The 24,089-nt window shown below is 40.1% G+C and overlaps 1 protein-coding gene across 3 annotated transcripts in view; it reads left to right on the forward strand.

The window, feature by feature from the left end:
• Nucleotides 1-6,882: 6,882 nt before the first annotated feature.
• Nucleotides 6,883-24,089, forward strand: part of LOC110527619 (zinc finger protein 501) — a 174,204-nt gene continuing 156,997 nt past the window's right edge. Inside the window, exons 1-2 of one of the 3 annotated variants that reach the window (XM_036983121.1) lie at nt 6,883-7,481; nt 10,454-13,583. In XM_036983121.1, coding sequence (XP_036839016.1) covers nt 7,157-7,481; nt 10,454-11,757 — 1,629 coding nt within the window. In that variant the 5' untranslated portion in view covers nt 6,883-7,156 and the 3' untranslated portion in view covers nt 11,758-13,583. Of the gene's footprint in view, nt 7,482-10,453; nt 13,584-24,089 lie in introns of those variants that run through there. The other 2 variants (XR_005052561.1, XM_036983124.1) reach the window with 2 other exon arrangements.

Genomic DNA, 24,089 nt, shown 5'->3' on the forward strand with positions numbered 1-24,089 from the left:
GCAGAGTGCCTTGGTCTCATGACGCGCCCTCCCGACAGAGTTACCTCTCGTTCCAGTGCTTTTCATCAGACAAATGAATTCTCCGGTTGGAACATTATTGATGTTTTATGTTAAAAACATCCTAAAGATTGATTCCATACATCGTTTGACATGTTTCTAAAGGATTGTAACGGAACTTTGAGTTTACGTATGGACGAAGTGCCTGCGCCTCATGAAGATGGATTACTGGGCTGAACACGCTAACAACAAGTGGCTATTTGGACATGTGAGTATAACAGAACTCATATGGAAAGCAAAAACCTGAGAAGAAATCGAAACAGGAAGTGAGAAGTCGAATTTCAAAACAGAGCCCTGATAGTTATGGATGTGCATGCACTTCCCAGGGCTTCCACTAGATGTCACCGTCTTTATATCCTAGTTTTAAGATTATACTATAAAAGAGGGGCTCATGAGACCCCTTTTCGTGAGTGGTCTGGCAGAGCGCCTCAGTCTCATGAAGCACGCTCCCGAGAGTGTTCTCTCGTTCCAGGGCTTTTATTCAGACAATGACATTCTCCGGTTGGAACCTTATTGATGATATATGTTAAAAACATCCTCAAGATTGATTGCAGACATGTTTTGACATGTTTCTACGACCTGTAACGGAACTGTGTGAGTTTGTGTCATGGAGGAAATGGTCGCGCCTCCATGAAGATGGATTACTGGGCTGAACACGCGAACAACAAGTGGCTAAATTATGGGCTTTATGGAATTTCACGGAACAAATCAGTCATTTATTTTCGAACTGGGATTCCTGGGAGTGCCTTCTGATGAAGATCATCAAAGGTAAGTGAATATTTAGTGTTTTTTCTAACTAATGTTGACTCCAAGATGGCGGAATTGTCTAATTGTTTATAAGCAGGTACGGAGCGCCGTTCTCAGATTATGCTTTTTCCGTTAAAAAAATTGAAATCTGGCACAGCGGTTGCATAGTGGATACATTTATCTTTAATTCTGTGAATAACACTTGCGTCTTTTATCAATGTTTTATAAGTATTTCTGGGAAAATCACCGGATGTTTTGGAATCAAAATATTACTGCACGTAACGCATCAATGTAAACTAAGATTTTTGGATATAGATATGCACATTATCAAACAAAACATACATGTATTGTGTAACATGATGTCCTATGAGTGTCATCTGATGAAGATCATCAAAGGTTAGTGATCAATTTTATCTATATTTCTGCTTTTTGTGACTCCTCTCTTTGGCTGGAAAATGCCAGATGTATACATAATGGTGTCGTCTGCGTAGAGGTGGATCAGAGACTCACCAGCAGCAAGAGCGACATCATTGATGTATACAGAGAAGAGAGTCGGCCTGAGAATTGAACCCTGTGGCACCCCCATAGAGTCTGCCAGAGGTCCGGACAACAGGCCCTCCGATTTGACACACTGAACTCTATCAGAGAGGTAGTTGGTGAACCAGGCGAGGCAGTCATTTGAGAAACCAAGGCTGTTTAGTCTGCCAATAAGAATGTGGTGATTGACAGAGTCGAAGGCCTTGGCCAGGTCAATAAAAACAGCTGCACAGTAATGTCTCTTATCGATGGCGGTTATGATATCGTTTAGGACCTTGAGCGTGGCTGAGGAGCACCCATGACCAGCTCTGAAACCAGATTGCATAGCAGAGAAGGTACGGTGGGATTCGAAATGGTCGGTAATCTGCTTGTTAACTTGGCTTTCGGAGACCTTAGAAAGGCAGGGTAGGATAGATATAGGTCTGTAGCAGATTGGGTCTAGAGTATCCCCCTTTGAAGAGGGGGATGATCGCGGCAGCTTTCCAATCTTTGGGAATCTCAGGTGATACGAAAGAGGGGTTGAACAGGATAGAAATAGGGGTTGCAACAATTTAGGCAGATCATATTAGAAAGAAAGGGTCCAGATTGTCTAGCCCGCTGATTTGAAGGGGTCCAGATTTTGCAGCTCTTTCAGAACATCTGCTATCTGGATTTGGGTGAAGGAGAAATGGCGGGGGCTTGGGCGAGTTGCTGTGGCGGGTGCCGGGCAGTTGACCGGGGCAGGGGTAGCCAGATGGAAAGCATGCCAGCTGTAGAAAAATGCTTATTGAAATTTTCAATTATAGTGGATTTATCTGTGGTGACAGTGTTTCCTAGCCTCAGTGCAGTGGGCAGCTGGGAGGAGGTGCTCTTATTCTCCAAGGACTTTAGTGTCCCAGAACTTTTTTGAGTTTGTCCAACAGGATGCACATTTCTGTTTGAAAAAGCTAGCCTTGGCTTTCCTAACTGCCTGTATTGGTTCCTAATTTCCCTGAAAAGTTGCATATCACTGTAGGACCCATAACTTCACCTAACAATAACATAGACCTACTGTAGGACCCACAACAACAACAGACCCATAACTTCCCCAAACAATAACGTAGACCTACTGTACGACCCGTAAATTCACCTAACAACATTGACCGAGGACTATAAATCATTTAATATTTCAGGTGAAACATGGAAACTAAAATGTCTTTGTCATGACATTTCATAACCTGACCACCAGATAATTTTGTGAATAATCCCACTAGGCTACTCTATAATGTGTTGTCATTCTATAACTGTCTTTACCAGAGTAATGAATGAAGAAGCACTTTGGTTGTTGCTGCATGTCGTGATTGTCTTTTTTTTAATTTTTTATTTTACCCCTTTTTCTCCCCAATTTCGTGGTATCCAATTGTTGTAGTAGCTACTATCTTGTCTCATCGCTACAACTCCCGTACAGGCTCGGGAGAGACGAAGGTTGAAAGTCATGCGTCCTCCGATACACAACCCAACCAGCCGTACTGCTTCTTAACACAGCGCGCCTCCAACCCGGAAGCCAGCAGCACCAATGTGTCGGAGGCTACACCGTGCACCTGGCAACCTTGGTTAGTGCGCACTGCGCCCGGCCTGCCACAGGAGTCGCTGGTGCGCGATGAGACAAGGACATCCCTACCGACCAAGCCCTCCCTAACCCGGACGACGCTAGGCCAATTGTGCGTCACCCCACGGACCTCCCGGTCGCGGCCGGTTACGACAGAGCCTGGCGCGAACCCAGGGACTCTGATGGCACAGCTGGCGCTGCAGTACAGCGCCCTTAACCACTGCGCCACCCGGGAGGCCGATGTTTGTCATTTGACTGGCAATCAGAAAATGATTTCCTGGATCAGCTGATGATAGTTGAAAACGTGACTAACTAAATAGCTTCAGTATTAAGAATTATGTGTAATTATTGAAGAACCGCGTTAATGACAGTATCCATTTGGGTGTTGTCAATAAAGTTAAGGTGACTCTCAGTTAGAACCATTGGATTTACCAAACTCTGAAATGATTTAGGATATATGTGCCCATGAAAACTGTTTTCCCTGTGTAACATGGGGAGACACAAGATGCATCAATTTTGTCAATTTATTTGTCGTCTTTCATTTGAAACACTCCTGTCAATGTTGAGTAAGGACGCACACCTGATTACGCATATAGGAGGAGGATTAATCTACTTGACCTGCACACAAATGCAGGCCTATAAATGTGCCCATTTGGGGACGTCTGATAGTATTTCTGTTTGTCTCAACGCACCACCACTAATGAGTTGTGGAGCTTCTCAAAGCAAATTTCTCTTCACCTCAAACAGCAAGTAAATAAAGTCTAATCAAAATCAATTGCAAATGAGAATAGTTCCTTCAAGTATTTGACACATATTTCCAGCTCTCGCCCTTTCGATAACCTCTCGGCACAAAATGGAAAAATGTAATGCTCTGATCCAGTGGAAATGTAATAAAGTACCTGATAATCTAGAAGAAAAAGAAACAAACCTATTTAGGCGAGGTGCTGGCTAGCGGAGTAGAAGACTTGAAAATAGAAGAGAGCCGCACACTCTAGAAGCTCAGATGCAAAACATTTTTTTTTTACATAGTTGGCAATAAAAGTTACATTTACATTTGTATAATTTTTATTTAGATTTAGATTAACTGTAGATTAATCACAGACAATGATTTTGGATACTATTATAAATTAAACTGTTACAGTAAAATGTGCATATGAAAATCATAACTGGCACACAGATCAGTAGAAATGCTCAGATAAATGTGCAGTCCAAACGTAGGTTGCCGACTGCTTGTGTAGCCTATTAGCAGCAACGTCAGAATGTATGAAGGCCAGCAGGAGGTCGTGGTTCAGAAAGAGTTTCCTCTCTTCTGGTTGGACGATATTGATGTAATGGCATGAAAATAAATTGGCTGAATATTATACAATGACAATAATCAACAACCCCCACAAGAAATCTACACTGGTCATTCTAGAATATACTATATTTGGAAACTTGGAAAACATGGCCGTCAATCATGACACGTTTCTTGAGCTTATATTGTTGCTAAGCAAATATGTCTGCCTACAAGAGCATGTTGGTGGAGCATTGAGAAGAGCAAGAAGCAGATGGAAAGTAAAGGAAGAGGGTCCTTGGTAACTATGATGTCCAAAACAACAGCAAATAAAGTTATTGAAGCCATCAGAATGATGATTCATCAGACAATTGTTGTTGTAGTGAGAAAGGCAGGGATGTTCTCAATATGAATGGACACAACACAGGATTTAGCATCCAAAGACCAGTGTGCAGTAGTTCTGCGATATGTCACTGATGTTGTCCACGAGACACTGATTGCGGTCATTAACTGTGAGTCATAGACTGGACAGTAATTTGTGGACCTTGTGAAACAGACCCCTTGAGAAGATGGACATAGATATCAAACAGTGTGTTGGTAATGCAACAGACGGAGCAGTGAATATTCAGGGACAATACAGGGGCTTCTCTGCATCGCTCACAGGAGAGTCTCCTAATCAAGTAGGCATATGTATCAGGGCACAAGGTGAGAACCAGATGCAGACACAGGAGGCAGATGGTTGGAGTCTTAGATGTTTATTGATCCAAAAAGGGAGTAGCGCCTTCTTCACAACGCTGTCTGTGTGGGTGGACCAATTCAGTTTGTCCGTGATGTGTACGCCGAGGAACTTAAAACTTACTACCCTCTCCACTACTGTCCTATCGATGTGGATAGGGGGGTGCTCCCTCTGCGATTTCCTGATGTCCACGATCATCTCCTTTGTTTTGTTGACGTTAAGTGTGAGGTTATTTTCCTGACACCACACTCCGAGGGCCCTTACCTCCTCCCTGTAGGCCGTCTCGTTGTTGTTGGTAATCAAGCCTACCACTGTAGTGTAATCCGCAAACTTGATGATTGAGTTGGAGGCGTGCATGGCCACGCAGTCGTGGGTGAACAGGGAGTACAAGAGAGGGCTCAGAATGCACCCTTGTGGGGCCCCAGTGTTGAGGATCAGCGGGGTGGAGATGTTGTTACCTACCCTCACCACCTGGGGGCGGCCCGTCAAGAAGTCCAGTACCCAGATGCACAGTGCGGGGTCGAGACCCAGAGTCTCGAGCTTGATGACGAGTTTGGAGGGTACTATGGTGTTAAATGCTGAGCTGTAGTCGATGAACAGCATTCTCACATAGGTATTCCTCTTGTCCAGATGGGTTAGGGCAGTGTGCACTGTGATTGAGATTGTGTCGTCTGTGGACCTATTTGGGCGGTAAGCAAATTGGAGTGGGTCTAGGGTTTCAGGTAGGGTGGAGGTGATATGGTCCTTGACTAGTCTCTCAAAGCACTTCATGATGACGGTAAGTGCTACGGGGCGGTAGTCGTTTAGCTCAGTTACCTTAGCTTTCTTGGGAACAGGGACAATGGTGTCCCTCTTGAAGCATGTGGGAACAGCAGACTGGGATAAGGATTGATTGAATATGTCCGTAAACACACCAGCCAGCTGGTCTGCGCATGCTCTGAGGGCACGGCTGGGAATGCCGCCTGGGCCTGCAGCCTTGCGAGGGTTAGGAAACAATATGTCATGTTTTACTCGTACCTCAGCCAGCATTGTGAATGGTGTCTGATGCAGTGACATACTAGACCATGGCAGTAAATCTAATACTTAGGTGTTTTTATTCATGCATGAAAGGTCTGTGGTGGTTCTGTGGTTATAAGTTAATGACCTTGGAATTCATTTCTGGTCATACTGGCAGGATCTGAATCAAACCCAATGTTAAGGGCAGGGAAGATTGGTGAAAAGGGTGATGATTATTGTTGTTCTACTGCCTGATTGTTATGCAACACCACTGTTTACAAAAGCTTTGTTAAATCAGCACAACAGCTTTCAGCTGTGCTAACATAATTGCAAAAGGGTTTTCTAATGTTTAATCAGCCTTTTAAAATGAAAAACTTGGATTAGCTAACACAATGTGCCATTGGAACCAAGGATTGATGGTTGCTGATAATGGGCCTCTGTACGCCTATGTAGATATTCCATAAATAATTTCCAGCTACAATAGTCATTTACAACATTAACAATGTCTAGGCTGTATTTCTGATCAATTCTATATTTTAATTGACAAAAAAATGTGATTTTCTTTCAAAAGCAAGGATACTTCTAAGTGACCCCAAACTTTTGAACGGTAGTGTACATCTATCTACATGATGTATTGTTACACCATGTAGGAGCAGTATAGACCTAGTCTGTTCATTATATACATCTACATGATGTATTGTTACACCATGTAGGAACAGTATAGACCTACAGTAACTAGCTACTTATTTAGATTTAGTATGACTTAAATGAAACTGCCTTAAATGTTCTGTAGTAAACATTTTTTTATTCGCACTAATAAATCAACACATTCAGGTCTCTGTATGTCTCAATATAATAGTATTATTTAATTAAATCCATTTAAAATAATCTTTGTCTGAAAATAAAATATGATCCTCAACTGCGTTTCCCCTCCAGTCAGCAGACGACGTGTACGTCTTTCAGGCGACGCTGCCAGCGTGACGTATAATCTAGTGGACGGTTCTTCAGAAACTGCTCGTCAACCACCTCGGTAGCTTGCTAGTCAACATAGCCGAAAGATTCAAGCTATTTAGACGCTTTCGGTGTACGTTAACTACTGTGTTTTAGACACACTTCTGTCGTATCTACTTGTTAACCTATTTAATTTAATATTGCGTTATTTTGTATTAGTCAGCTATAGTAGCTGGCTGGTTAAGTTACCACTAGCCTAGTTGCTAATGATAGCTAGCTAACATCCCCGACCATGAGCTCCCTAAACTACTCTCCTCCGGTTAAAGAAGAGGAGGTCTGCTGGACGGAGAAAGAGGGTCTGTGGCAGATCATTGTTGTGAAAGATGAAAAGGAAGAGGAGGATGTTACAGTAAAACAAGTAGAGGGTGATGCTGTTACAGTGAAAGAAGAAGAGAAAGACGTTTCAGTGAAAGAAGAGGAAGACTCGTTCAGAGTGAAAGAGGATGATGTTACAGTAAAAGAAGAGGAGGATGCAGTTTTTGGAGTGAAGAAGGAAGGGGAGATTACTGTCACATTGAAAGATGAAGAGGTGGAGATAGGAGATCTGATTATCACCAGTAAGTACCGCCTTAAATGTGTTTTTAAATTTGGATATTCGGAGTTAGCTCGTCAATACCTCTTCAACGGAGGGCCCTGGGATGATGACTGATATGTCTAGAATCAGACGACGTAGAGAACAAGCTACCCCTTCTTTTCTCCATTCCGTTTCCACAAAGTGACTTAACATATATATTTGAGAAGGGTCTATCTGCTGACCGCAGACTGGGGGGCACGGCATATAGTGATTTTCATGTAGTGATGTTTTACTACACACCGTGCCCCCCAATAGTGCCATGTGAGAGTTGGGTTGGCTACACCAAAGAATATGGATATACTGACAAGATGTCTCTCTGCCCTAACAAGGGGAGTCATTGTCCACAAAGCGACACTGCGGGTTGTCTTTCTCCTGCCTGTCATTTCTTTGGATTGGTGGATACATCTTATTATTGTAATCTATTGTTTATATTCTATGAGGGTTGTTGTCGTCACCCGCCTGTATTCAATGGAGAGAGATGCTAAGCTACTAGCCTCATGGCATGAATATGCATAGCGATCTGGAGACAACTTCTATAATGTTTTTATCAAAGTTGTCGGTATATCACGTGTCCACATAACAACTTACCCATTACGAAACTTCTGTGGGTTCAAGTAGACCTCACGTAGCAAATATGCCATTAATTTTTGTTGTTGACCAAATTCAACATTTTCCACATTCGGGTTGATAATTGTTTCCACTTGGATATGACTTAGAGAGATACCACCTACTGTAGCCTACTGGCATGACCTAGAGAGTTACAACCTACTGTAACCGACTGGCATGACCTAGAGATACAACCTACTGTAGCCTACTGGCATGACAGAGAGTTACAACCTGCTGTAACCTACTGGCATGTCCTACAGAGATACAACCACTGGTATGCAAGCATTTCTAAAAAAAAAAATCTCACTTTTATGGGGTATTGTGATGTCATTATGAGTTATTGTCTGTAGATTGATCATTAATAAATGTATGTATATGTAATCTAATGTAATAAATCATCAATTTCAGAATAGAATGTAACGTAACAAAATGTGTCAAAAGGAAGGGGTCTGAATGCACTGTATGTTCTAGTGTGTCCCAGATAACAAAAACATACTGCTCTCTTTCTACCAATTGATTGGTTGAATGTTATGATGTGTATTTTTCCATATAGACACACCCCCTGTGTTGAATCAAATCAACTGTTTGTGTTGAATCAAATCAACTACATCAACTGTATGTGTTGAATCAAATCATCTGTATGTGTTTAATCAAATCAACTGTATGTGTTGAATCAAATCAACTGTTTGTGCGGAACTTATGTTATGATGTATTTTTCCACATAGAACCATATAGAACTTGAACTGAACTGATGCTTCAAGCGTTTGATTAAATAATTAACACAAATGACTTGAGGAAGCCAGAGATCAATATAACCAGAAGAAAATAACCAACCGACCTGCTGCTGGCCTTCCTAAATTCTGACGTTATGCTCATGAAGTTTCCTGTAAAATCGGCAAACTTTTTTTTTTAGAGAGCCAATTTATCTGACCATTACTACCGATCTGTGTGCCAGTTATGAACAAGTTACAACACCTGTTTGGCCCCGCCACTTCCTGGGTCGGTGAAGAGCAGTATTACATTTAAGGAATATATCTGCAATTTTAGCAAACACAGAAAAGGTCTACATTGGAGACCAATAGTTGTCTGGCACACTGCTTAGAGTTTCAACAACTTGAATAACTTATTTCTAGTTACCACAAGACAAAATATGACTTGTTGCTAACTTGACTGTCTTCATTGTCAAATAATTTAACAGACGTCAATTGTTGTAGAACTCATGAGTATGCTCTGGGCATCATCTTTTATCTCAATAAACAGTGGATTTCTGCTGTTGTGGGCCTTTAACTTCTTGATGCACCCATCCCTTTTGCGGGATCATTTTCGTCAACATCTGCTAAATTGCAGAGCGCTAAATTAAAATTAAATTACTAAAAATATTTAATGAAATCACAAGTGCGATATAGCAAAACACAGCTTAGGTGGTGGTTAATCCACCTGGCGTGTCATATTTCAATAAAGCTTTTCAGCGAAAGCATACCAAGCGTTTATTTAAGGACATCTCTCTCAGTAGACATAATATTACAAACAGCTAGCAGCCAAGTAGATTGGTCACGAAAGTCAGAAAAGCAATATATTAAATCGCTTACCTTTGAAGATCTTCGGATATTTGCACTCACGAGACTCCCAGTTACACAATAAATGTTCCTTTTGTTCCATGAAGATTATTTTTATATCCAAAATTCCTCCTTTTGGTTGGCGCGTTATGTTCAGAAATCCACAGGCTCGAGCGATCACGACATCGCAGACGAAAATTCCAAATAGTATCCGTAATGTTCACAGAAACATGTCAAACGTTTTTTATAATCAATAAGTTGTTTTTACAATATATAATCGATAATATTTCAACCGGGACTGTAGCTTCTTCAATAGGAGAGAGAGAGAGAAAATGGCTGCTCCAAGCAGCCAAAACTCTGGGGACACCCAGCTATACACTGACGCGATGTGATCTTTCTCGCTCATTTTTCAAAATAAAAGCCTGAAACTATGTCTAAAGACTATTCACAACATGGGGAAACCATAGGAAAATGAATCTGGTTGATATCCCTTTAAATGGAGGGAAGGCATTCAATGGAACTTGGAGCTTTCAAAATAGAAGCCATTTCCTGGTTGAATTTTCCTCAGGTTTTTGCCTGCAATATCAGTTCTGTTATACTCACAGACAACATTTTGACAGTTTTGGAAACTTTAGAGTGTTTTCTATCCTAATCTGACAATTATATGCATATTCTAGATTCTGGCCCTGCGAAATAAGCAGTTTAATTTAGGTACGTTTTTCATCCAAAAATGAAAATACTGCCCCATACAGTCAACAGGTTAACCATCTGTCTGACTTTGTCATTCACACAGGAGAGAGACGGGACTATCGTGGATCCTCTGTGGAGCCTCAACAACATTATGATGCTGATGCGGCAGAGAAGAGTCTCAACAGATCAGAACACCTCAAAAAACAACAGCAGAGACCCACAGGGAAGAAATCTCACTGCTGCTCTGATTGTGGGAAAATATTCAACTCTTCATCAGACCTTAAAATACATCAAAGAATTCCCACTGGAGAGAAACCTTATGGCTTTGATCAATGTGTGAACAGTTTTACTGGGTCAAGCTGTCTCACTATTCATCAGCGAATACACACAGGAGAGAAACCATATAGCTGTGATCAATGTGGAAAGGGTTTTGGCACATCTCGCGGTCTGACAAAACACCAGAGAACACACACAGGAGAGAAATCTTATATCTGTGATCAATGTGGGAAGAGATTTACTCTGCTAAACAGCCTGATAGTACACCAGCGTACACACACAGGAGATAAACCTTATAGCTGTGATCAATGTGGGAAGAGTTTTACTACATCTAGCTATCTAACTATACACCAGAGAACACATACAGGAGAGAAGCCATATAGCTGTGATCAATGTGGTAAGGGTTTCGGTACATCTGGCTGTCTGACAAAACACCAGAGAACACACACAGGAGAGAAACCTTATAGCTGTGATCAATGTGGAAAGAGTTTTACTCAGTCTACCAGCCTGACATCACACCAGAGAACACACACAGGAGATAAAGCTTATAGCTGTGACCAATGTGGGAAGAGTTTTTGTTCATCTGGCCGTCTGGCAACACACCGGAGAACACACACAGGAGAGGAACCTTATACCTGTGGTCAATGTGGGAAGAGTTTTACTCAGTCAACCAGCCTGACATCACACCAGAGAACACATACAGGAGAGAAACCTTATAGCTGTGATCAATGTGGGAAGAGTTTTGGTACATCTGGCTGTCTGACAAAACACAGGCGAACACACACAGGAGAGAAACCTTATAGCTGTACTCAATGTGGGAAGAGTTATACTCATTCAACCAGCCTGATATCACACCAGAGAACACACACAGGGGAGAAACCATATAGCTGTAATCAATGTGGGAAGAGTTTTGCTTCATCTGGCCTTCTGACTGTACACCAGAGAATACACACAGGAGAGAAACCTTATTGCTGTGATCAATGTGGGAGAAGTTTTACTCAGCTAAGCAGCCTGGTATCTCACCAGAGAACACACACAGGAGAGAAACCACATAGCTGTAATCAATGTGGGAAGAGATACTCTGATAAAAGATCTCTGATCAAACATCAGAAAATACATGTTGTTTCATGATATCAATGAAATAATGTAGAATGTTTTCAATATTGTCGAAGTATTTTAGTCATGTCACAATATAGAATGTTTAAACATTGTAGGAGCAGTATTCTAATGATGTCACAATGTAGAATGTTTAAACATTGTAGGAGCAGTATTCTAATGATGTCACAATGTAGAATGTTTAAACATTGTAGGAGCAGTATTCTAATGATGTCACAATGTAGAATGTTTTAACATTGTAGGAGCAGTATTTTAAGGAATGTCAGAATGTAGAACCCTAAACGTTTGCTCTGAATTGAAAGAGTACTATTTATGAGATTTAACAAAAATTGTCTAACTTGGCTATTCCCATTTAGCAAAAGGTAATTCGTTGAAAACTGAAAGTGAAAGTTGATACGATGTCTTTGGGTCTTTTTTTCAATGACTTGAAAACAACTTAAATTCAACATACATGCAGCCTATACACATGGACGCAATATAATAAATTGGTCTATAATCAATTTTATTAGCAATCTTACATCACTCCAGCATTTCTTTACATCCAAGTGCCAAATGTCTTTATTCCACAACTGAAGAAGAGTGATGCAAATCACCTCATATTTCAAACATCCAGCCTGACAAAATATACATTTTTTATCAGTCCATGTTTACAAAGGGGTGTCCATTTGTTTTGATATTTCATATTTACAATTCATGTAACATATTTAGTAATCATAATTTTTCATGCAACCAAATGACTATTTTTTGTGTACAATTATATTGGAATTGTTGTCCTGCTTTTAGAATAGCAGGGATCATTCTCAGATGTTCCAACCCAAATGTACTAGAGCATGACATTGGGGACTGGGCCCCGATCCAACAACATGCCTATCAAGAAATTGCAGGAGTTTGCTCTTGAAATCAGACATGACTAATACAATTTGATTTGAGTTTTCTTTGGGCTCGTTTCAAGGGGATGAGAGTTCTAGAAGCTAGTGAGTTCTTCGATTCTATAGGAAGAAAAAGGAGAAAAAAAATATGATTGTATAGTATCATTTAGAAGTACATGTTTTTTCTTGTTTTTAATTGTTGACAGCCAGTAGACACCATGTTTATATTGTAGAAGGTGAAGCATTGTAGTAGATTATAATGTGAATTGTAAGTTGTTTTCTGTTGGTGGTAAGCAAACTTGTCCAACAAAAATATAGGTTATATTTGTTGTCGTGAGGGGGATGGTGTTACAGGCTTTGGTTTTTCCATTTACGTTTTGAGGTTGGACTTTAGGACATAAAGCTCGTCAGCCCGTAGGACGCACTGATTGGTGTCACCTCGTTAGTCAGTATGTGTTACACCTGTGCTGGCTTGTCCATCTTGTTAGTGGGAAGGTGTTTCACCTGAGCTGGTCCAGGTTCTATTTAAGAGTGTCTGGCCCAGTGCTACAGTGGTCTTGATAGATGTTGAGAGTCAACAGCTTTTTGGTTTACTTCCTGTCTTAAAGTTTGGTGTGGGTTTTTCTTTTGTTTGCCTCTTCTTGGGCAGATTTGATGGGTCTCATGGTGGGTGTCTTTTAGGTCCCAGTTGTTGTTACTAGTCAACTTTCAGTGGACACCCCCATAGTCTTTCAGGACCCCTCCTTTAAAAACAAGCTTATATTTTAGGTTGGATATTAAAATCCAATTGGTCATATTTTAATCAATGGCATTTCCTTAGAATGCTCAAGTCTTTCAGTTGTTATTCTGTTTTTTATCCTCTTATGTTTGTGTACTATATATTTCTGTTTCTCATAGTTTTTTCTAATGAAGCCATTGTGTTGGATCCATGTCTGAAATGTGCTGTGGAAATAAAGCTTGATTTGATTTGAACATATTGCGAAACAAATTAACCCAATGACCGACTAATCAACAGACTCTTGGTCCATCTTAGTATGAAAAACAGAATCAATTACACTTTTCCAGCCTGCTGAACGAGTGGTAAACACCACCCCCGGCTCTACCAGGGGCTTGAGGTGGTCTCCCACAGCTCTGCTTATGTCGTTCTGTGGCCTTGCTGTTCCATTTCTTGACTGCCCCTGCAACACTGAAAGAAACATTTAGTCATTAAATAAAACACTCAAAGTAATGGATATGGAGCATCTGTGGCCTCAGTTACACCTGGCGCCTAAATGTGACTTTCTGTCATCTGATCACTCCAAGCTGCATTTGGTCTGGATGCACAAAAATCACAATGTGTTTGCGTTAGGTGTAGATCTGCCAGGATGCGCATTGTGTTCGGAATTTGAGTCTGGCCTCTGAATATGCATAAGCAATGTAAGCGATGTGGGGAAAAGTACATTTGACACAAATTACCTTCATAATAACAAAGAACAACTAAGGGGACATAAATATTTACCATCTAAACCATGTGTGACCTCTCACCTCTCTGGCTGTAGAAGTGTTCTTCCTAACCAGTCCCTTTTCATTGTAATTCATGTAAGTTAAGTTAGGTTTTAGTTAAGTTAGGTTTTAGTCAAGTTAGGTTTTAGTCAAGTTAGGTTTTAGTCAAGTTAGGTTTTAGTCATGTTAGGTTGTAGTCAATTTAGGTTGTAGTCAATTTAGGTTGTAGTCAAGTTAGGTTGTAGTTAAGTTAGGTTGTAGTTAAGTTAGGTTGTAGTTAAGTTAGGTTGTAGTTAAGTTAGGTTTTGAGATGAGTTTTCAAAAGAGTAATATGTACACATTTTGTGTGACATTCTGTATATTGTAAAATTCGACTGCATGACACATTTAATTTAATATCCAACTTTTATCCTCTGAAATATAGCTAATGGGTTTGCTAGTGTTGCTAGTTTAACGTAGTTGCTAAATGTTGATAGAACTGCTTAGTAACCAAAAAGGAAAGAAATGGTAAGTGTTAGATAATACATATCACAAAAACAGCTGAACGTTGTCACGCTATAGATAGATAATAGAGCTCAGCCTGTAAACACGACATTATCTATTATTATAGAGTTCAGCCTATGTAACAGTACAAATTTAGACCGTCCCCTCGCCCATACCCGGGCGCGAACTAGGGACCTTCTGCACACATCAACAGTCACCCTCGAAGCATCGTTACCCATCGCGCCACAAAAGCCGCGGCCCTTGCAGAGCAAGGGGAACTACTACTTCAAGGTCTCAGAGCAAGTGACGTCACTGATTGAAACGCTATTTAGCGCCCACGCTAACTAAGCTAGCCGTTTCACATCTGTTACACCTATAAACACAACATTATCTATTATTATAGAGCTCTGTTCAGCTTGTAAACACGACATTATCTATTATTATAGAGCTCAGCCTATAAACATGACATGATCTATTATTATAGAGCTCTGCTCAGCCTAAAACATGACATGATCTATTATTATAGAGCTCTGCTCAGCCTATAAACATGACATTATCTATTATTATAGAGCTCTGCTCAGCCTATAAACATGACATGATCTAATATTATAGCTCTGCTCAGCCTAAAACATTACCTATAAACATGACATTATCTAGTATTATAGAGCTCTTATTATGACATCAAGACATTCCCTGAGGAATTAGATTTGGAGCTCTACGTCATTTGTTTTTAAATCTCACCGTCACCAAGTTTATTTTTAATGATGTAATGTTGTGAAGACTGACCTCAGGTTATTGAGGGATCTAGTCTAGATTAAACCTCATAGGAAGGCAATTTTTATTTAATGCAGATGTCATTCAGGTCTCTCTGTTTAACTAAATAATATGTTTGTCTTTGGCAGGAGAGAGACCAGACTGACAGCGGGAAGAGTTCCTCAGAGGAAACAGACCCGGAGACGCCTAACCAACACCACTGCTCCCACTGTGGAAAGAGTTTTAGGTGGTTAGGGAGCCTGAAAATGCACAAGAGAATACATACACGAGAAAAGCCCTACCACTGTTCCCACTGTGGAAATAATTTTACTCAGTTAGGGGCCCTGGTTGGGCATGAGAGAACTCACACAGGAGAGAAGCCTTATCACTGCTCCCACTGTGGAAAGAGTTTTAGGTGGTTAGTGAGCCTGAAAACGCATGAGAGAATACACACAAGATAAAAGCCTTTCCAACATACTAATACACAGGAGGAGAAGACATACCACTGCTCTCATTGTGAAAATACATTTTCCCAGTCAGAGGACCTGAAATCACATGAGAGAATAGAGAGGCTGTGTTCTGACTTGTGTTTTTGACTGAAAATGTGTGTTTTTGTTTGGACTGTCAGATTTGAGTTTACTTTTTGTAATGTTAATTAATCGATTAATCCATTGTTTGAAAGGGTTAAAAATACACTGAAAACATCCAGAATACATCCTGTATACCGCTACAATCTACAATAACATGTAAAAACAAGATGACATGGAGGTTAAATAAAGTGTGCTTTATCAATGTAACATATTGTGACCCGTCCACTGTGGGGCGCTGTAGAGTCATAATATCCATAACAACTACAGGTCAAACAGGGAAATGGTTCACATCGTTTTTCCACCATTCATTTTTCCCACAGGGCTGTGTTTTGTTTAGGCTCACCGTGGTGTGATGTTTTGATAACAAAATCTCTCTAGGACAAGGACAAGGTGACTGAGGGTGAATGTAGATAAATAGCGTTAAATTGATGTGTGCCGCTTAGGCCGCCCGTTGTGACTCCGGCAAGAATTCAGCAGAGCAAGTTTGTATGAAGGTCTGGTTATCAAATGGGTACATAGTTCAATAGTAAAATCCTCTAAAACGCTCTGGTGACAAACTTTGCTGCCCTGTTTCCAATTGCCCACATGGCTGGGAGAACCTAAGTAAGTAAGTAAATAGATTTTGAAAATGTAAAAAAAAAAATGTATTATTAGCTAATTAGCTACAGTGCAGGCTAACTTAAATGAGCTGCTAAATGAGATAGCTAACCAACTTCAAATACTGTATAGATAGATAGCTAAGTGAATTAGATATCTCCAGCTACCTAAATTCATATTAGCTAGCTATCTTGATGTATTTATCACTGTAAAAAACAAACTCCAAATGCATTTGTAGGTAGCTAGCTAACAGCCATGGAGGGTGAAAGGATAGCAGCCCCAACTGTCAGTGAGAGAGGAAGCTATTCTGGATAGGGCAGGTACTTTTGTGTAGTTCCTGTTCCTAGAAGTGAGGACGGAGATAATAGTAACATAATATTCAGTGTGGTGTAATTTGACTATAATGAAGTCTGTTTCTTGTGAGGTTTTCTGTCCTCAGATAAAGAGCTCTATGAAAGCCAGTCTGCATATAAAGAGGTCCCAATGAAGAGCAGTGGTTCTCAGTCCTGGGGACTGAAAGAGGCACATTGTTGTTTTTGCACAGCTGATTCAAATGATCAACTCATTATCAATGAGTAATGAGTATGTTAATTTGTGATGCCATCCTTGATATGATCCTGTTATTGTCACACGCTACACATGCACATATGTGTGCCCATGCATCTATCAATACAATGTTATCAGGGATATTATACTTTAGTAATCCACAATGACCTGGTGATGTAACAGTCTAATAATTACATTGTCTTCCATATTCCTACAGATACCTTGTAACTGGAGATTCCTTCTAAACGATTGCCTATAGTTACCGTGTAGGGCACTACAAGGTTGGGTGACCAGGGTCATCTGGGACTGCCTCCTGGAGGAATTCAGGTGTGTGAAGACTACCTGTGTCCTGCATAACTTCATGAGGATTGGCACGAGGACCAGGAGGGGATCTGCAGCTCGCCGTCGTATGCCAGAGGAGAAGTCTGCTGCTCTGCAGGATGTTTCAAGGAAGGGGTCCAACAACGCAGCAAGAGAGGCAATCCGTGTGCAGGAGGTCCTCACCTCCTACTTCTTCAAAGAGGGTGCTGTTCCCTGGAAACACCATAGACTACACTATGCACAACCAAAGAGCCATTCACATTGCAATAAGAGTATTCTTCCATTTACTTAGCTATGTCAACTGCAGTTATTCAATTCCTAGTTTCTCTCCCTTTGATTTCTACTTCTCATATGAGGGTGCTGTTTAGGTAAGGGTGTGATGTCTGTGCAAAAACAAAACAGGCTATTTTAAATCACTAATATTGAAAAATTGTAGAACAATTAAAGACACCCTATAACCCACACCTACACACTCATGTATCAATCTGATTGATGGATTGTGTTGTGCAGTAAGCAGGCTCAGGTGTATAACTGTGGCTCCTTCCACCTTCAAAGAATAGGCAAGAGGGCCAACCATGGAGAATAGTAAGACACTTAATTATTTATTTTACTACGCTATATTATTTGTCCTTGTGTGTCCGTTCATGTTTTTCAGCATAAAGTACTCTGCAGCCACTTAGTGTGGTGTGGACACCAGGTGAGGCCACACACAGATTCCTGTTGAACAGTCGCTTTAACTACCTTATTTTCTAAATAACAGTCTCTCCTTCACTTCATCCCTCTTTCCCCTTCTCCCTAAATCCTCTAGGTTATATCAGCTGTATCGGTGAACCCATCCTGCAACTAAACTGGCCACATAGAGGGCACAGCATGATCAGATGTGAGAGGTCACTTGGTCAGGACAACAGGAAGTATTATTAAAGAGATGCTTTAAATTGAAATACAGATAGATGCAATAGTCCCAGAGTTAATGATCCAAGGTCAGTTTTGCATTTCACCTCCTGATTGATGACTAACAATGTTAGAATAAAAAATAAAAACACAAGGCTTAAACATGCTCTCTCTCTATCTGTCTCTCGTCTGCAGATATGTTTTGATGTGAGAGGATGCCAACCCCCAGTCTCATCATCGCCACCTCACCTGCTTTTAAGATGACCTTTGTGCCGACGTGAGACACTGTTATGTAATTGTGATGAACTGAGAGAATATTTATGTAACACTGTGATTAATTAATCATGTGCTGCCTTCCCTGCTCCTATGTTTACCTCTTTCCCTTTGTCTTTTACACCTCTCTTTCCACCTCCTCTTTCTTCCTCTGTTTTTATAATTCACAACAGATGTGCATTGAAGTACAGATTGAACTTGTATTTATAACACTTGGATAATGACCTTTTCAATAAAGCTTTTCACATTCTCTACTGGTTGAAATGAAGTGTAATTTGATGAAATACTCCACCTATCCTGTGTTTATCAGATCAATGCAGATGAAGGTCATTAGATAGAGATGAACCGGTGTTAGAGTATTTACATGATGCATAGGAAGTGTAATGTTCAGATTTTTAACATTATATTTCTGTATGTATGAATTAACTAGTTAAATCTTGTTTCTAGTCTATTAGTTAGAATGTGTAACCATTGATGTCCTAGTACCAAGATTGGTAAACACTGTTGAAGTGTAATACATACATGCAGACACAGTGTCATTCAAAGACTGGAATTTGATGCTCCTGGTATTGGATATGACTGAAAAACAATCTCAAAGACATGCATACCTAAACTGCACTTTTATTTGCCAAGGTAGAGTACATGATCAGTGAATATATTAAATGTACAGGCTACAATGTGGGGATCTCATGCATCGTAATAACTACATGTATATACGACTTGCATCCTTGGCACAACATGATATTATATCCTACTCAATCCATAGGCTTCATTAATGTCATTCAGGCTGTTTTGAAGTTGATACAACTGGCTATGATAGCTGAGGTTCATAGCTAGGTTCTTAACTAATATGTATACCAAACGTTTGGGTCCATACACAGATCGGCTAGGTAGCTAGCTAAACATCCATGGGCATACAGGGATTTTAATCATTCACTGCACAATAAGCAAAAACATAGCTAGCTACGTTATTTCATCTATCTGCATGGCAACTATCAGCAAGGCAAGCTTACGCAATTGTACATTCAATTTGCAGTAAATTCTTCAGCTAGCTAGATTCTATACATCCACTGTTTCACAAAATGACAGCCTGGTTCGCTGAATTACAATGTCATGTCATAATCATGTCACAACATCCATAAAGCTAGTCAGCTAGCTGGCTAATGTTAGCTAGTCAGCTAGCTTGCTAAATCACGATTTTTGGAAATGATCTTTATGATTTAAAAAATGCATAATCGTTAGTCTCTACCTTATTAACTAACATTCCTGGCAACTGTGCATGTTTTTGCATGATTCGTTTTGACATTACAATCCCTTACATTTGCATCTTAGTATTTCTGTCCGCCATCTTTGATCCAGTTCAGTTCTGTGTAGGCGTACCCCTCTCTCCTAGTATTTCTGTCCACCATCTTTGATCCAGTTCCGTTCTGTGTAGTGGTACCCCTCTCTCGAAGTATCTTTCAGCCGTCTTTGCTGAAGAAAGTCTAACAGTCAATAGTGCAGCAGCCTCCCCAGGTCCTAGTGCCGGACCGGTAGGAAGTTTAAGATACGATGGAACGGTTGACGAAAAAATAAATCACAGAAAAATATATAGACTAATATTGATTAATTTAGGGAGGCTAATTAATATTTTAGGGCTAGCGTCGTCTCTGATTCCTCCCCTTTAACTTTTTGTCTGAAAATTAAATATACGTTTTATTCAACTGCGTTACCCACTCCAGTCAGTAGATGGCGGTGTGGGAATTAAAGGCAATGCTGTTGGTGTGACGTGTAATTTAGTGGACGGAACGCTTCTTTCAACAGCAGCAACAGTTAGTCAGACACCTCGGAAGGGGAGATGGGGAGATGACTGTCACATCTAAAAAGTAGAACGAGGAAACTGGATGTCTGAGGCCGGTTTCCCAAATGCATCCAACGATGAAATTAGCCGTAAGATGTTTTTGAGAAACCGCGTCCTGATTAATACTAATAAGTGCTGTCTTAAATACCAAACTCAGCAGTTGTTGAACTGATGTGTGGTGTTAAAGGGAAAATATGCAATTGCTAAATCCATTTTTGGACTTTTAAATGATTTAAATATAGCCATTGATTCTTGAAGAATATAACACATGGCTCATGAGCTTAGTTCAACTGTTGTACCCTATCAGAACCCCAAATAAGCTTTTTTTAATCCAATGTCTAGAAACAATGTAAATGTAAACCAATACTGTATAGCATCAACATGGTTAAAACTATAATGTTGATATCATGGATGTTCAGTCCTTGCATCCGTGGGTCTGTCTGTCTGTAGTTACATTTCTCCAACCCCATCATCTTATTACCAAAACAGTGTTTGAACTGCAGATTGATTGATGTGTTGATTTTTTAAAAACCGCAACAAAATGGCTGCTCAGAAACTTGGTTTGGTAAACAGCTGAGGGATGGGGCTGGAGAAATGTAACCACTCTCAAATTCATAGAGAAAGCTATTGTCGCAACCTTCAGGCTATCCCCTGAGTTCACTACACTATGAATACAAAGACTGGCCATCCATGAGGTCAAAATTATTGTTTTAAAAATAATTATAGGTTATATAGTTTATTCTAGAATTCATCCATGATGTCATAATGGTAGTTTAACCAGGTTTCTAGGCTATATAGTATATTCATCCATGATGTCATAATGATAGTTTAACCAGGTTTCTAGGATATATAGTATATTCTAGAATTCATCCATGATGTCATAATGATAGTTTAACCAGGTGTCTTGGATATATAGTATATTCTAGAATTTCCTGTGGGGGTCAAATTATTAGAGCTGTTGATAAGTCATTGTATAATATTCAGCCAACTTATTTAATGCCATTACTTTAAAGGTGAAACATACCTAGATTCAATTACATTCATGAATTGGTTTGAAACCTTTGTTTTAAACCCTTCTCAAAGTTGTTGCCTTGACGGATTTGTAAAAACGGTTTGTCAAAAAATACTATTTTATTTATTTAAACGTAACCTTTATTTAACTAGGCAGGTCGTTAAGAACAAATTCTTATCTGTTCTTTCTACCAATCGCTCCATGTGTTTTAATAAAATCACCTATATGTACGTAACTTGTCTGATGCTTTAAGCATGCTGTTTGATTAAATAATTACAGATACACAAGTTACTCGAGGGAGCCAGTCATCAATATAACCGAGAAAAACTCTTCCCTCCCCCCGCTGCTGTAAATTCTGCCGTTAAGCTCCTAAAGTGTTCAGTAGTTAACTACACCAGCGGTCATCAAACTTTTCCATTTAGAGTGACAATGTATCTTACCATTTCTATCGATCTGCGTGCCAGTTATGATTTTCATATGCACATTTTTGTGGAACAGTTTAATTTATAATAGTATCTCAAAATCATTGTCTGTGATTAATCTACATTCTATCTAAATCTAAATGAAAATTATACAAATCTAAAAGTAACTTATTGCTATTGCCAACTATGTAAAATAATAACCTACATTACAAATAAAAACATTGCAGCCTGCAGGTAGAAAATATCCTGATAAAAATAAATCACTTTGGCTGCTCATGGCCTGTCTACAACAAACTTGAAACATATCAACTTTCAACTGGGTCCTCCGAAACTTGTGATAGCAAGCTTGCAACATTGTATGAAATATTCTGGGCCCTCAGAGTTCCCTGCGCCAGTGAGTTCGGGACAGACGCAGCTGTCGACTAGTTGTGCAAAGGTTAAGAAGTAACAGGTATTTTATGACATTTCCACTGGATCAGATAATTACACTTTTTCCTTTCATGCCGAGTGGAAATATTTTACAAAAATACTTTGAGGAACTATTGTCGTACGCAATTGATTTTGATTAGACTTTGTTTACTTGCTGTTTGAGGTGAATAAAACATTACTTTAAGAAGCTCCACAGCTCATTAGTGGAGGTGCGTTAAGACAATGAGAAATACTGTCAGACATCACCAACTGGGCACATTTATAGGCCTACATTTGCGCGCAGGCCAGGTAGACTAGTCCTACTTCTATATGCGTAGTTAGGTGTGCGTCCTTACTCAACATTGACAGGAGTATTTCAAACAAAAGACAATGAATACATTGACAAAACTGACGCATCTTGCGGGGTCAGGTCTGGGTGGTCTGCCATTGGGCCGTTTCATTTAGTATCCGTTTGGGTCGGCATGGGGAATGATTGTATTTTCCCATAGTATGTTTTACCGAAGTTGACCGACTGAAAGGGAGTGTAACTTTATGACTGTTGGATTCTAAACTTTGAACATTGAGATATTAAAGACATGATAGATCAGACGCATAGTAAATAAAGGACTGAGATCTGTAGAAAGACAGTGTGGCTGTGGAATGTACTGGGTGGACGGGAGGAGATAACAGGATTGCTATAGGGGAAGTGGATGGACGTCTGTGGATTGGGCAGAGGAGGGGTTGAGGTCAGGAGGCCAGGTCAGATCTCCTGAAGGGAGTAATAAGGGTTTAGTATCCTGTTACCCTCTTCCTGTCGAACCAGAAGATGTAAGGATTGCAGAGAAGGAGGGGTTGAGGTCAGGAGGTCAGGTCAGATCCCCTGAAGGGAGTAATAAGGGTTTAGAATCCTGTTACCCTCTTCCTGTCGAACCAGAAGATGTAAGAATTGGAGAGAAGGAGTGTCCAAAGTGGGGTATATATACTTGTGATGGTGAGAACATGTTTTTGTCTGAATTACAGCTGTAACGACCCTTTGGGATTTTTAAAACTTGGTTAAGGTTCTCTAGTGTCCGTGAATTATTTACTCTGAAAAATTAGAACCTAACACTATAATTACTGTTCCCTGAAGGAGGGAAACGGGGTAGAACACCTGTTTGGCCCAACCCCTTCCTGGGTCGGTGAAGAACGGTATTAAATGTAAGGAATAAATCCGAGCCTCACGCTCATCACCTGTGGAAGGCGGGGCTTCCAGCGAGGCGTGAATTGTAATAGTATGTTGTATCTAGTTTCCCTCCTTCAAGGAACAGTAGTTATATTCATAACGTGTGGATTTAATAGTATGTTGTACCTAGTTTCCCTCCTTCAGGGAACAGTAGTTATTGTCATAACGTGTGTATTTAATAGTATGTTGTACCTAGTTTCTCTCCTTCAGGGAACAGTAGTTATAGTCATAACGTGTGTATTTAATAGTATGTTGTACCTAGTTTCCATCCTTCAGGGAGCAGTAGTTATAGTCATAACATGTGGATTTCATAGTATGTTGTACCTAGTTTCCCTCCTTCAGTGAACAGTAGTCATAGTCATAACGGTACGCTTGTCATATGATGAACTTCAACTTAAATACGGATCTTGCTGTGGGACAGTTTTTTTCTATTCTGAAATGCAATCGACCTGCGTATCATTTAGTGCTCCTTAATTAAGTTACGCTGGGAAAACAGTTTGTGGGCACAGAAATACTAAATCATTTCAGAGTTTGATATATCCAATGTTTTTTAACGGAGTCATCTTGCAATCCAAGATGGCGTAGCAGTATGACGTGTTAGTAGTTGTAAATGGTAAAAAAAAATCTGTCATTTTTTG

This window comes from Oncorhynchus mykiss, chromosome 7, assembly GCF_013265735.2.
Source record: "Oncorhynchus mykiss isolate Arlee chromosome 7, USDA_OmykA_1.1, whole genome shotgun sequence".
NCBI classification, from domain to species: domain Eukaryota; kingdom Metazoa; phylum Chordata; class Actinopteri; order Salmoniformes; family Salmonidae; genus Oncorhynchus; species Oncorhynchus mykiss.